Here is a 15,838-nt window from a genome sequence, read left to right on the forward strand (position 1 = left end):
ATTTATAAAATGTGCCAAGGTACACTTCAGTGTAGGCATTAACAGAGGAATATGATCTGTGGTGTAAAGTTGTCTTTGTACGTGTTACTCATAGTGAGTCACAATGCCCATTGATTAGTGACTGATGATTGATTTTGGACATAATTTATGGAGAAAAAATGTCTTCTGTTTTATATTCTCAGGTGTTCACCTTTACAAAGAACCATCTTCAAAAAAACTCATTATAGACAATCAGAATAGATTTTGGGGGAAGGAATATAATCCAGGTACGTTAATAGGTACTGAGTTCCAGCCTGAAGATACATGAAAATTCAAGTTGCTCTTCGCATTAAAAATGTGAAAACATCTTCAGGTTCTCATATTGAGTTGTTTACTGCTAGGCTAAGCTAACACTCACATGTACTCTCTATCTTGACATTGTGAGATATTTCAATGTGATTAGAGAAAATTATGTTCTCTTGCTTTATTAACTAAGTTCTTTGCCTCAACCAATGTTAAATATAAAGGCTGGTGGTAACGATATCCCTGAGCCCATCATGCAGCTACATACATACATGATACATATCTCTTTGCTACATGTATGTTAAGTTAACAGATAGGCATTAGGGAATTACTGTGATGTCCCTGTTAGGATTTTGACACATGAATGCATCTCTGACCTACATGGCATCAACTGAGAACCCTTTTCCATATGCCTCACCCTCTAGTGACCCTTCCCATTCCAACAGGAAGGAAGTGACTTGTCTTAGACCGAGGGCTAGTGGCCGATTTGTGTGTCAAGCCAAGGACGTTTTTGAGTTGGAAGGGTTTAAAGCTTATCCTGGTGGGATTTATGTCTGTGCAGCGGTTGATCATAAAAGACCGCAGCTCTATGCTGACACATGTGCTGTGCAGCAGCTGTCAGGCAGAACAGGCTTCCACAAAGATAATTCAATAATTTTGTCAAGGTTTTATTTTTATTGAATAAAAATGCGTCCAAAACATTAAATTTCCATGCAGAATTTTTTTTTCTGTTTTCTTTTACCTTGTATTAGCAGCATTTTCTAAATAAACTTTCAGCTCTGCTTAGATGCGGTGAACTGAAATCAAAGAGATGTTTCAAGTGAAGGCTGCAGTATAATGCTTGGATTGTTTGGTTTCTGAAGTAGATCCTTGATTTGTGTGAAGGAGAGGTATCTCTGTGAGAACAATGTTCATATGCTGTCTTTGTGCTGGAAAAATAATCTTAACATACATGCATTAACATAAAGCAGGCTTTTGCCTGAGTGTGGGCATGTACGTCTCTCTGTCTGCTTGCATTAGACATTTAGATTTGCCTGGAAACTACAGACAGTGGCCACAGCTGTAGCACACAACCCTCCCTGCCCCTCACTGTGCACAGCAGTCAGTGAGAGACGCCCTTTTTCTTATTCCCACATGTTAAATCGTCATAAAATATCACGGATATATTACTGGGCATAAAACTACCATTCAGTCCATGTGGCATCAAGTTATCATTAATCTTTGGTATTTTAGTACAAAATGTCTTACCAGGAGATAATTTTTCGATACTTTGCATAGGCCTGCATATGGAAGTGAACAAATGGATCAGTCAAACTGAGGGGATCCCCCTATAAAAATGAACACATTGTAAATCTACTTCCTTTTTTTTCTATCATGTCCCTTTCCAGCTATCTATAGTGTTAGCAGGATTGCTTAGAGCCTACGCTTTCTGTTGTATAACCTGCATTAAATTGATCTGCATGTGTGAAAATTTTTACTTGGGACAATTGAATTAGATTAAAGCTGAATTTAGTCCACAAACTATTGCAATGTCAAAGTCCAGATCCCAACCTATAATTGGACCATTTCTGTGGAATCTTTTCAGAAACAAATGTCTCCAATCCTCATGTAATTAAACCAATATTAAAAAATGTTGTACTGAGGTTTTGATGGTCTGTCTTTTCACTTTGACTTCATGTTTGTTCAGTAAATAGTGACAATGCCAGACCAGTTGTGCTCTTGTGCATAGGTAAACTGGATGGATTTTTTTAACTTCCCCCATGAAAAGCTAGAATGAAAGTCTATTATTACTATTGTTGACAGTTGTACTAAATTAAAGTAGCAGGCCATTGACATTGCATCAACATACTTTGTTCTTCCCCCTTTTACTAATCCATGTATAAGAAACAGTTAAAAACGCACAATTATCTACTGATAGTCCATGTGTAGCTCAAAAACAGTTTATTATTTTATCCACAGCTCTAATATCTCAGGCTACATCTATTTTATCAGTTTTTTTCAAGTTAACCAATGTAAGGACCGCAGCTGGAAAACATTTATTTTATTGCCTGTAAAATGCCTGCATTGTTTAATTAATATCCAGCTAATACATTCATCTACACAACAAAAGTTAATTTGTTTTATTTTTCACACAAGTCAGAATTTTCTCATCAAACGGAGCACAAAAATAGTCACGAATGTGCACCACGTTTCTTTAATGTGCACATTTGAAATCCAGGAATAGTTTGGAGGACATGGAAAGTTCCATCATCGCCTTTGTGAGCAGTGAAGTGGTGCCACTGTCTTCCACTGACTTCCTATCTGGCTCACAGTCTTCAGAGATGGGCTAAAATGAGTGGGTCATCTATCACAACAGAGGGGAGAGTGATAAATTTATAGCTGTGAAAATAGGCCAGAGCACGGCACTGATGGAATAGATAGAGTGTAATTAGGACAAGGTTAGGCTGCGTTACACACACACACACGCACGCACACACACACACATGCAGTTCCGTATGGCGATGTGGCACACATGCATTTAGGTTTCCACTTATATGCCACTGTCACCTGAAGACACTCTGCTCTTAGTGCCATTCAGTGGGTGGTTTTATTTTACCCAAACCTACTCAGGATGCCTAACTCCCTTCATTTGGACACTCAAACTACTTCTGGGTTGAAAATATAGGATCAAACTGAATAAAAGCTTAATTTAACCCACCCTTGTTAATAAAAATATGCAAAAAAATATTAAAAATTCCACTCATTGCCGTTTAACTCTTCCCTGTGTTCCTCTTTTTCTGTCTTTGCTCTCCATTATGCTTTTCCAGCTTCACCTCGGTGCACAGTTTACAACACATTTACTCATTTTCACACCTCTTCTTTCCTCTCAGATCCGTTTCATTTCCTCTGCTGTCAAACACCACACCTTACAAGCTTCCCACCCCCTCCTGATTCTTCCTTCCCTATCCTCCTTTCCCATAGTGTGCAAGCATTCATCTGCCATGCATCACACATGGCCTTTCAACACAGCACACAGGCATATGCCGAGCCACCCCCTGTCTTCTAGGGCAGAGCTGTAAGCCTATGGACCAGATGGACTCAGGACTGGCTGAGCCTTGCTGCCTCTCTCCGACAAATTGCCTGAATGTATACCGTTGCTCAGATGAGAGGACGATGTCCTTTGCACAGTCTCTTATCTAATTCTGGCCACCCACTGGCGTGCCATTATAGAAGCTGGCAGCTGGCTTGAAAATCTGTACGCTTAAATAGTGGCAACATGAAGCGTCTGGTACAAAGTCTAAGAATGGGTTGTAATATACCCGGGATGGATCCGTTTGGAAATAATTACTCTCATTTTGTCTTGGAACAGAAAATCAAGTTGAATTCCAATTTAAGCTGTGCCTTGAAAAATGTAACATGACAAAATATCTTATATCATATCTGATTGGAAGTTTTTAAATAACTGCAAGGAAGACCCCCTGTAATGATGAAGAGTTAATAAATGTGAGATGCCAACATTATTATTGAGGATTTTGAACATTTCAATCAATCAATCAGCTTTATTGTCAATTCCTCTTACATGTCCAGACATACAAGGGAATCGAAATGACGTTTCTCACTATCCCACAGTGATACAAGACAGGGCGTTACTAACATTGAGTAACAATAAAAGACACAGTCTAACTAAAATTATCCTAAACAATTAATAAATAGATGTACAATAACTAGACATATAGCGTAAAAGTTTTACAACTGAGAATGTATATGTTTATGTATATAAGTATATGGAGATATACAGATGAAAAAAGTGGCAGAAGTGCAGAGTTTAAATGCCGAATTTGCCTTCTATGTTGGGAGGAAGGGCAGTTGTGCAAGGTTCTGGGTTTCTTCTTCTTCATCTTCTTGGCCGCTTTGATGCTGAGGGGAGGGAATTCAGCATCCTCACAGCCTGATGGATGAAACTGTTGGAGAGTCTGGTGGTGCGGGTGCAATTGAATTGTGTGCTAATGTTTAACATTGTTGTAGCTTTGTAGTTATCTGAATAAGTTAGCGCTTGAATTTGCTGATAAATTTAGATTTCTGATATAGCATCATAAAAACTTTCTGTCTTTACATCAAGTTTTGTGTTTGCTTTCCATGACGACAGCTTCTGATTCTTTTATAGTTAACCCCCCATCTAACCTTCCCACTCCCTCTTTCCCTTGGTAATTAATTTACTTACTGGCTGGCATATTTCATTAAAGGATGGGACATGATATGGCATCAATTGTAACAGTAGTTTTGAAATTAAACATATATTTTTCAGTATCTCTTTGAAAGATACGCCCTTCAAAATACACCCTTTTACATCTAACAACAAATTACTGACCCAAAACAATATACTCTGTGCTATCTCGCTGTTCCAAAACAGCAGACTGTGAAAAGTGCACATACCACTGATCATTTAAAAACCTTTTCCACATACTATACCACATTGAGCTGAAAAATTAACATATTAAAGAGAAAAATATTTATTCATAAAAAGCTTTGGTACCATTATTGGATAAATGTGCACATCCTTAAAAATTCAGTCTTCTTGAGTTCACACCTGCCAACAATTATTGTTACTTAAGTTTTTATTAAATTAAAATAAAGTGTAGATACAAGTTTGGGTGATTTTCCTTTTAGCACAAGTTATAGTCTGCAGAGAGGTTACTGTTCGATAATCTGTCTTTGGGCAAAAACAATGCAGCACATCAACAAAATAACATAACATCCACAGTGGACAGTGGTAATTGGGATTTGAACCTGATGTTTTAATATACCTGTACTTAAGGTGTGCAGATGCTTGCCTGACTATAAGTATACATAAGTAGATCAAAGTTTTGTTTTACAATGTAATTCTTCTTTACTCTACGCTGGTTCATGATGCAATATATCTTTATTTAATTTAATTTTTTTTTTGCTCCCTATGATATTTAAATATATTATTCTAAAAAAGAATTCATGCCTTCAATTGATTTTAATAGTGATACTAAAAATTTACAACTGTAATTGTGCTTTAAATTATCAGCTGTCCTACTAATCTTTTTTTTATAAGCCTTTTCTTAGGCTTTATTTTGGTTAATGTACTTCTCATTACATATTTGAAACTTTGCACCTTTACATGTCATTAATCACATTAATGTCCCGGTGATTTTTATTTTCTGAATAAAGGATGAGAAGAGAAATTCATCGACACTCCAATTTGAAAATAAAACATAGCAGTGTTCTGATATAAACCCATATAATGGCCAGGGAATATTTGCCTTTAATTATCAACAAAAACATTTCTGGCATCCCTACAGAACATTTCATTATCTGCATTGCTCTCACTTTGTCATAGATGTTTTGTAGAGCTTGTACTTTGACAAGTTAATTGCCAGAAATAAAAAAAAAAAATTGAGTAAAAGGACAGTTTAGCTTGTCTAGAGTGTGTCGCCCTCTTCTAGTTACTTGTGAGAACTTCTTGCATCTCTGACAGAGATTGAGGTACTGTAAGGGCATGAATCTGACTTCATGCCAAAATCTCCTTTTCTCACTGAGGAGCAGGTGGCTGCTCCTCAGTGCACAAGGTAAGGAGATATAATCACCAAATGCTTCACAAAGCGTGATATAACAAACTCAAAGAGATTTATTTCAAAGTTTTGACATTGTTTTATTTGTGAAATATCGTATGGGCGATGTGTGCATACAGTTTATATATATCCTGGAAATAGGAAATAGTTCTATTTCCTGGCATTTTGAATTTCCCTGGTTTGAGTGAAGGAACCTTCCTCCCTTATTTTTATTGAAAGGCTGTAAAACATAAGAAAACATGACAAACTGATTAGCTGTCTTTTCCTGTGCTTTTGTTTGTATGTTTTTTGCACTAACTACGTCCAGTCTGATTAGACAGGGAGTTTCTGTGAACAGCTACTGCCTCCAACATGTTTCATAATAGGGGTTGTAGGTTCAGGGTTAGTTATGTTAGTTTTCCTTTTACATCAGACGTTTTCTAGTCCGGTCCATGAGGACCAGTGTCTGCCACTTTAGGTGGACAGCTGGAGCTTAGTAAGTTTTTATTACTTTTATTGTGCCCTATTCTTTCTGTTTTTGCATGATGGATTGCACTGGATTTATCTTTGACGTATCAGTAGAGGGGGCTGAATGTAAAAGCAAGTTAGACATTTTAGTTTTATTTGGGAAGACAAATGAAACTAATTTATCATTTCACTTCCACCCTACAAGTCTAAGCTGCTTCGTGTTGCTCTTATCAGTTACAGTAAAATACAAAGACGTTTGTGGTTGTGATGTGATATTGAATATTTTTGTTAAGCACTGTATAAGCTTGACACTATATGAGCTGCCCTGATTAAGATGTTATCAGAATGCATAGCGGAGATAAATCACAAACTGTATTAAAGACTGCAGGTTAAGTGTGTGTTTTGTTTTTTTCTTGTTTTTGCTTAATTGCTTTGGTTAATCTCTCTGTATCTTCTACTGGTCCTTTCAGAAAACACTAGCATTATCGCTCTTACTTAATTGAAGATATACTCCCAGTTTTTTTCCCCCTGGTTGTGTTTGATATAGAAAAGTGAGTAGATTTAGGACCACGGTCTGGTGCTTGAGAAAATCCAATTAATGTAACTCTAAGAACCTTTAAATTGGCACTCCCACCTAATTGGCTCTAAAATTTCCTTCCTACAATGCTGGTGTTTGAGTTAACACATAGAGAATATTTTGGAAATACACAATAACTTGTATTTAATATTGAATGCTGTTAAAATGATCTCTCAGTACCTTTACACAACTATGTCACCCTGTTCTCTCTATTTTCGAATGTAATCTACCGCTAACACAAAAAGATAGAAAGATAAAAACATCTTCCAAGTGGCAGTCAGCTCCTCTAGTTTGACAAGCCTCCCCTCACCAAAGCTATCACTGTCATTTAAAGTCGGGGTTGTTGACACATTGAGGAGGCCATGCCAAGCTTAGCTGAGTAGCATATCATGATGGGATGTGAGGCAGTTAGTTAATGTTGTGTAAAAGGATTTAGAGGATTTGACCCTATCAGCAGAGAGGGCATTCAGAAAGGCTGCGTTAATGACGCTAAATGAGTCTGTGCCCGAGGCATGCTAATAATGGAGACATGAAAGACTGAATTTCATGAGGAGATTTTATTCCTGCAAACACACTACTTACACTTGGAAGAAGGGTGTAAAAGATGGCTGAGTGTACTTTTTTTGAAATGCCTGGCGATTCACAAAATGTTTTATTAGTTTCTCTGAACGATAGGCACCTAAAATGTAAGTGTAATTTTAAATGTCCTGTATTTGTTTTTGTTTCGCTCCTTCTGCTTCCCTCCAACCAATCAAAATACTGAAAATAATCTGAGAATCTGGGTTGGGATATGGTGCTGTGCAGTCACCAACAAAGTACAGTATGTATTCCATGTCTCCTATTTTCAGCAACAAACTCGATACATAGAGGTACAACTCTCCACTGACTGCACATGCAATACAAAACCTAAGTAGTGCATCAGTCTCACAATGCTTTAAAAGTGATTTCAATTAAGAACATAATAACAGCTCAAATTCCAGTTTGAATTACAGACCATTTGGTGCTTTCAGAAAACATTTATAGAAAATTCAGTCACACTAAGATATAGTTTGTATTGACTAAAACAAGATTGAAATCAATAGATTTAAATAAGTTTGCTACACAAGTGATCAATAAGATAAATGAGAATTTGTGCTGTCTATTAATTATTAAGTATTAACTTTCAGCTTTTCTTTAAAAAAATGTAAAGGATTTTCTAAAAAGAAAAAAAAAATTTAAATAGATAGATAGCATTTATTGTCATTGAACAGAATTCAACGAAATTTCCATTGCAGCTCCCGTGCAAAAGGTCAAATATATACAGTATAAATAAGCAAACACACAATAATAATAATAACAATATATACAACTAAATTAACTAAAGGAACTAAAGGCACTCAACCACACCAAAGAAGTAGCAGCAGGTCCAATTATGGCAAAGTACAGATAATGTGACAGTGCAAAGTGCAGAACAATATGGCTGTGTGGGGGTGGGGGATATGTATGTGGTGAGTTTAAGCTGTGAGTTTGTAGTAAAAGTCTCCTGTATGTTGTGACAGCATTTAGCTGTCACAACATACAGCTAAATGCTTTGCAGTGATGGTTTTTGGCTCACACTTCCCTGAAGACGTCCATTCTCCCAAAAACAGTAACTTTTTCTTTTGTAGCTTATCAGAATCTCTCATAAATAAAACATGTTTGTCTGGATAACATTAGGTATTTTAAACATAAATAAGACTGAATGAGACCGTATATAATCAGATCTACATATGACTGTACTTTTGTATTCTACTGGGAAACAAACTGGACCGATTTGGATTTACACTGAACTTGTTTGTCTTACAAAGTACAATAATTTATTTGCATATATACTTATGGATACATGGATTAATAATTTCAGTGTCAAAGTTGCTTTGAAAATGGTCTGTCTTGTGTATTTTCACAAATACACAAGACACAAGAATATATATGTATATATATATACATATATATTCAAAATCCAAATTGTTGATTTTAAAACATCAGTTTTACTAGACACTATTGAAAAGTGATTACATTTCTCACTATTCATTGCATATTGTTAATTGCTTATAGAGTTGATCAAATACCCTCAGCTTTAAAATGATAACCTTTGACCACCATGTGTCATGGTGCATGACAGGAAGTCCTGTCCTTGCTGCCACACCAGGCAGGACTCTGGCACAGCTTGACCAGGAAGTATGGGAGATTTACCTGCCAGTGCCTGCTATCTGCCACCCACTGGTCAAATCCTCTTTGCTGGTTTCACCATTCGGTCTGCTCATCATCCTTGGCTCACTATGCAAAGATATGACAGGAGATTGGTCACTATGCCAGGGATGCCTGGATATGTAGAGAAAACGAAATAACAGGGAAAACATACGCCGCACAAACTGAGTAGGAATAATTTTAAGTTATCAAATAATTTAATATCTGCTTTTATGTTTGTGTGATATTTGAGCCCACATAACTGCACTGTTGTCATATAACATGTTTGAAGGAATGGAAGTATTGTGAAACAATAAGCGTTCCACTCATATTTCTTGTATTTCTGAATGTGATTAGCTTGAGAAAAGAAGGCATTTGTTCTCTGGCTGCTGCTACGGTCTGCATAAATACGGAGGAGTGTCTGTCAGCAATTGTTCTCTTAGCAGTAATATATTCAGTGACCCATTGGTTACAGCCTGTCCTTGTTCCACATGTTTTTTTCACATATTTACAGCATATTAGTGCAAGGGTTTGCTGTGGGAGGATGTAAAAACTTGTTCATTTGCCTGTGTTTGTGTTGCATAGTCTGGTTTAGGTGGTAAGTAGACAAGGTTGTGTGTGTGTGTGATCTTACGTGCATGTATGGTGATGTTTTTGTGCATGTGTAACCGACTCTTCTTCCTTGTTTGTCTGTTGTAGGAATCACCTTGAACATCTCTTCTCCTCACTTGGCTTGGGGGTCTTCTAGAGGGTCGGAGCCTCCTTGCCATCATGAAGGGGTTGGGGACCAACCGTAACAGACATCTGTCTGATTCTTGTGATCCCTCTCTTAATCATCCAGAGGCGCTCTACCATCAGAAGACCAGCACATTGCCACGCAGCCCTTATCTGCTCAGCCCCACAATGGACCACTATGGCACCATGGATCCCCACCTTTATCCTTCCGCCAATCCAGGCTCCCTTCCAGCAGACTGCATGCTGCCCCTCAACAATCAGCTTTCCAATAGCAGCACTTTTCCCAGTATTCACTACAACTCCTATGACCAGTCCGATTTTTCTCCTCCTGGGGACAGTATTGGAGGGATAGGCACGGGCACCATGGGGACATCTCTGTCGATGGGCATGGCATCAGGTATGGCCATGTCAGGGTTGAGTGGAAGAACACCTATGATTACAAGTGGCTCTGCAACAATATCACACCATATGACTAAGAATCAAACTCCGCCTAGTCTGTTGGATTTTGAGAAGCAGCTACCAGGAGGTCGTGACGGATTCAGCACTTTGCAGTTTCATCGAACATCCGCTGCTGTTGCTGCCAAGCAGCGGACAGACAGTCCTGGCCGCATTCGTTACATGCTACACTCGGTGCAGAAACTGTTTGCAAAGTCCCAGTCACTGGAGAGCCACAACATGAAGGGAAATGTGAACGGAAGATCTACTGGCAGTGGTGGAGGCACTTCTTCTGGCACCGAGGACGGAGGGAAGCATACTCGCAGATCCAAAAGTAAGGATCGTATTACAAAGTCCGAGGCAACTGCTAAGAGACGGCCAAGATCCAACATGTCAGGTTACTGGAGCTCAGATGATTTGGACAGTAGTGATTTGAGCAGCTACCATAATACTATGACCATGATGACCCTGGGGCGTCCGAGTGGCCATGAAAGCCATAGTGGTCAGAGTAAATACATCCACAGTGGTTACAACACAATCAGTTCCTCTAAAAGCAGCAATGACATGAAGTATCCAGCACTTCCTGGTCCAGGGGATATAGGAGGTGGTGGTGGAATAAGTGGACCAGTAGGCATGCTGATGAATGATACAGAGTATGTGAAAGGAGGGTCTTGGTCCACATTGACCATGGGTCAACCAAGACAGGTACTCCAGAAGGGCTCTACTACTCTGGACAGGTCAATGCTCAAGTCCAAGTCCTGCCAACAGGAGTTAACTTGTAACTATCTGCAGGTTGGACGCAGGGTGAGTATGCAATTTCACATAAAGATATTTAAACTTGACTTTTTTTCACATTTTGTGGCATTTAAACCACAAATTTCCATGTGTTTTATTGGGATTTTATGTGATAGACTAATGATCACTGATACGCAGCCAAAGAGGTTTACAGTAAGTTGGTAGAAACTGCAGAGATCCACAATCCAAGTCAAAGTATTTGTCAACAGACAAAATAAGGCAGAAGTTCACTTTCCAACAGAACGTCTTTAAATATACATCCTCAGACTAAGGGATACTGAATGGTCCATACCTCTCATACATTTCTCCTTGATTTTTTTAAGGAATTACTCTGTATTTCTTCCATATCCCTGCACAATTATGCATTACCTAACATTGTTCTATCACAAAAAATCCCATAAAAATACACCACGATTGTTGTAAAAAAATTTTTGAAAATGTCTCAAAAAATGAGACAGAACATGTAAATCTTCTACCATCAGAAGACCAGAAGAATAACATAACTATGTTATCTAAAAGCTAACTCGGGACTTGTTTTATCCCCTTTAATGATCCCTGTAGGGGGATTGGAGCAGCTCATTAGGTCGCAGTCCAGGTTTCAATGAGATTCCATGTCGACGGATGCGCAGCGGTAGCTATGTAAAGGCTATGGGAGACATGGAAGACAGTGACGACTCCGAGGGAAGCCCTAAACCCTCGCCCAAAAGTGCTGCTCGCCGTCAGAGCTACCTCAGGGCCACCCAGCAGTCGCTAAGTGACCAGCTACCCCCACGCAAGTAAGAAAACAAACACATTGTCAATTATCAGATAGGACGAAACAAGCAAATCATTTTGTTTATTCTGGCCTAGGTTGTATCTTTTATTTAGAGTTTCTTAAATTAAAATTTTATGATTGACTGTTTAGACCCGACAGCACAGGGAAAGTATTTTCTCTCTCTCTCGCTCTCAAAAAAAAAACAAAAAACACAGAGGGAGTCCTTAAAGTGCACTGCTTTAAAAATTGAGTGGCAAGCCTCTCAGGAATCAAAAGTAAAATAAATATTCCAGCCAGTTTTCACTTACACAGAAAGAAAATCTTTATGTCCTACCTGGTCTTGGATATGTGCACACAAAGTCCAAAAAGAGATTACTTGCACATGAAATGCTTAGTTAGCCTCCTGTTCACATGCTAGTTAGCACCACAACTCTGCTTATTCATATACTACACAAACCACCAGCCTTACAATTATCATATAGTAGTCAATCAGCCACATCATTCTCTTTGACTTGGAGTTCATCTTATTTGTTCTCAGCTTGAACAAATATGGGAAATTTATGGAAGGTTGAGTTCTACTTTATGATGTTCTCATTTACAATAATTGGCTTAAAATTCTGCAGAAATAATGGAAAGACGTGTTGTTATTTATTCAAAAGTAACCATGCAAGATAATATAACAGTAATTGTAATATATGTATATATATATATATCAGTTTTATTTTGATTAAGAACAAAAGTAGTGTTCTTTACATAATGTATTTTTAGAACATCAATTAGGCTGAAGATCCATAAAACATGAACTAATAATTTTGATTTTGATGCTAAGATACATGCCACAACAATGAGAAACTACAAGTGTATTAGCACTTTAAATTTTGAAACTGGTATTTCTTCTTTTAAAGTCTTGTTGAAAAATTCTTTTCAGTTTGGTTATCTTTGTTGACTGCTAACCTGTGGTGGGCTGATTGTCTTATTGACAGACATACACACACGACTGTGACTTGTTACAGGTGTTTGTTTCTGAACAGTGCCTTGCTGAAAAGAGGGCCTGGAGCTGCTTCTGTCATATGCAAGAGAAACATTGAGCATTTTTCTCCCCCACTCTTTTGACAATCATACACCTTTTACTGAAAACATATAGTAAAGTGTGGGGGAGAGGGGTGCTACTATACTATAAAACTGGAAACTGGTTAAATTAAAACCAATATGAATATACAGTCATTGTACTGTGGGGGATTAACGTACATAATTAAAGGTTGTTTTTTTTTTTTGTTGTGGTAATTTGTTTTTTACAAACCTTTTCAATTTGACTCCAGCTATGATTCATATTGACATGGTATCTGCTCTCTGGGGTTTTGAACACTTCAGGAGAGGATTGTACCACTGTTGTACCATGATTGGATGTCAGTGTAAAATTTTATTCAAAGTATAACAGTGTGGGCTGGCATATTTTGATGTCATCCATTGATGTTGGCCTTCTTGTCCAGCATCATTGTCTGACCTCCCCAGTACACTTTTGGAGGATTTGTATTCCTATTGTATTAATATTAACACAGATGGAAATCCTTCCCAGACATTAAGCTGTTAAAGATTAAACCTTGTGATTTAAGAATGCGATGTCACACAAGCCATATGAGCAAATACTTGTGGCAATACAGTGAATTTTGAAAATTGGTAAACATTTTTTCAGTGTTCTATTATTTTATTAATAAGCAGTAAGTATATGGCACTCTCTTAACATCCAAAGGTAATTTGTTTTTAAGATTTACTGCCATAAAAGTGTAAAAATGCATAAATATTACATAACATACAACCTAAGCTGCAATACTTGAAGAAACTAAGGTGTTGGCTCTTCAAAAACAACAAAGACAACACTCTCTATCACAAACTTATAAAATACATCCCTTGAATGACTGATCCTGATGCAACAATCCATTTCTGATCATCCAATCCTGCTCTCTTTCGTTCTGCACCTACCTGATTGGTGCTAGCAGCAGAACCTTGGATTTCACATTGTTGCAGGGGGAGCTGGATGCCCTGTGGTCTCCACTCCACAGTGTGTCCTCTCTGCACCAGCTGGGCAGGTCAATGAGCAGGTCAGTGGGAGGCCTGTAAATATTTCCTCAGGGTTGCAGTACAAAACACTTGCGATTGATTATTTGTGATCAGTGACTTTGCACTGCCCCCCTCAGGAAAGCTTGTAGAGTTAAAACTCCAAATGCAAAAGTCATCTACTGCATCAAACAACTGCTAGCTTATTGTTAGCTTGTAGCTATCATCTGCTTTAGGATTCAAAGTACCATCATTTGTGTTTTAAAATAAAGCAGTAAGCATCGTTTGTCTTCTTGCGTCGTACCATGAAGCTTCACAGCTATTCCATTATCACAATTTAGACAAAAATAAGTCTAGAGACGTTATTGAACATTTTTGATTCCTTTCATCTTGCTGCATTGTGTGCATTCTTTCTCTGACTGCACTGCATGCTCAAATTCTGTACTGGGTGACTCAAGACAATTGAAATTGGAATAGAGACTATTTTAAGATTTGTGAGAACACATAAATCAAGGAGGAAATGAAGGAAGTGCCTTGAGTAAAATATATCTCCGCTTTTTATCTCTTTTTCAATTCCTGGTTTGGTGATCAATCATTTAGTTAATATTTCCCTGCTGCCTTTCAGGTCATGATATGAAAACATCAGCTTTTTGTCCACGTCTCTTTTACGTCCTCTTATTCAGATTCCTAACACTTCTATGTTTTTTTTAATCTGATTTCACTCTTCTTTTTCCAGCTGTCTTCCATCTCTCAGAGAACTCTCAAATAATCGCAGCCTGGATAATCTGGACTGTATTGGAGGACCAGGAGCTTTGGCACCGTGGGACGAAGACAGCTTCAGCCAGGCCTGCAGCACCTTGGGCAGACGTAGTGGCATAGAACAGGTTAGGATTGCTTATTTTATTATTTACAAAAACCATGAAAAAAAAAAGAAAGAAATTGCTTGGGGCTACAAAAATAACTTCTTTTTTTTTTTTTACTTCATTATGTCATGTCTCTTATACACAGTGTCACTCTGGCAAAATAACTCATAGTTATTTAACATTTTCACATTTTGATACTAGACAACCACAAACCTCAAAGTGTTTTTTGAAATGTTTGGGTCCAGCTCCATTACCATCGTCTTCATGCTCTCCATGAGAGGCTTGTAATAAATAAATTATATCAGGTTTTCTGTAAATTGTCAGCCACCACCTGCTATGTATTTTCACAAAAACAAGGATACTAACAGTGCAATTTTATTGTAAAAAAAGATAAACATTTTTGTCTGTTTAATGGGGCATTAAGAGTAGAGCTGTGTGTATTCTAAAATTAAATAACACACGGGTGAATACGGTTTACTAATTATTTACCTGATTTTATGTAGGGGTGTCACAATAAAAGGGGTTGATACAATTGCATATTACTCTTTTAAAAAATTTGAAAACATCTTTACTCTTCATAATCATGCAGTTGTTTGTGTCTATCTATCGCACAAAACCCCACTCCGTGTGAACATTTGAATGACTAGTCATTCTTAAACCATGCTGTTTCTACTTTGATCTGCACTCTCATTTCCATTTTCACTATTTACACTATAATGACTGATATAATGAGATTCCAGAGAACATTTCCAGCTGTCTTGTATTAATGTTATTACCCCAAAAGACAAATGAGGTGACGGCGATAGTTAGAGGTCTAATTTGTCCACTAACAGAGGGGGCATTAGTTTGCCAATGAGAAGGTCACTGAGATGAAGTTCAGCCGTGGAGTCTTTTTCTAATGACCGAATCTTTGCCTCCAAATTCTTACAAGACGCGTGTATTAGAGCAGTTTCCTGTGAAGAGATGTATCGTATTTAGAGAGCTTATTTAGTAAGCAGCAGCAGGCCAAACGCAAGCTCTTCCTGTCAGGTTGTCTAACATTCACTCTTTTTAAACAAGGATTACATAACAATAATAAAAGAAATGACTGCTGAAAACCTTTTTTCTGGTTTAC

At 37.8% G+C, this 15,838-nt stretch overlaps 1 protein-coding gene across 6 annotated transcripts in view; it reads left to right on the top strand.

Annotated features, from left to right (window-relative positions):
• Positions 1-15,838, top strand: part of dlgap4b (discs, large (Drosophila) homolog-associated protein 4b) — a 112,008-nt gene that overhangs the window by 69,951 nt on the left and 26,219 nt on the right. For 4 of the 6 annotated variants that reach the window (XM_028002167.1, XM_028002168.1, XM_028002163.1 and 1 more), the window contains exons 4-7: positions 9,787-11,061; positions 11,614-11,828; positions 13,804-13,905; positions 14,598-14,745. In XM_028002167.1, the coding sequence (XP_027857968.1) occupies positions 9,859-11,061; positions 11,614-11,828; positions 13,804-13,905; positions 14,598-14,745 (1,668 nt within the window). In that variant the 5' untranslated portion in view covers positions 9,787-9,858. The remainder of the gene's footprint in view (positions 1-9,786; positions 11,062-11,613; positions 11,829-13,803; positions 13,906-14,597; positions 14,746-15,838) is intronic. The other 2 variants (XM_028002165.1, XM_028002169.1) reach the window with 1 other exon arrangement.

This window comes from Xiphophorus couchianus, chromosome 20 (assembly GCF_001444195.1).
Source record: "Xiphophorus couchianus chromosome 20, X_couchianus-1.0, whole genome shotgun sequence".
Classification (NCBI taxonomy): Eukaryota; Metazoa; Chordata; class Actinopteri; order Cyprinodontiformes; family Poeciliidae; genus Xiphophorus; species Xiphophorus couchianus.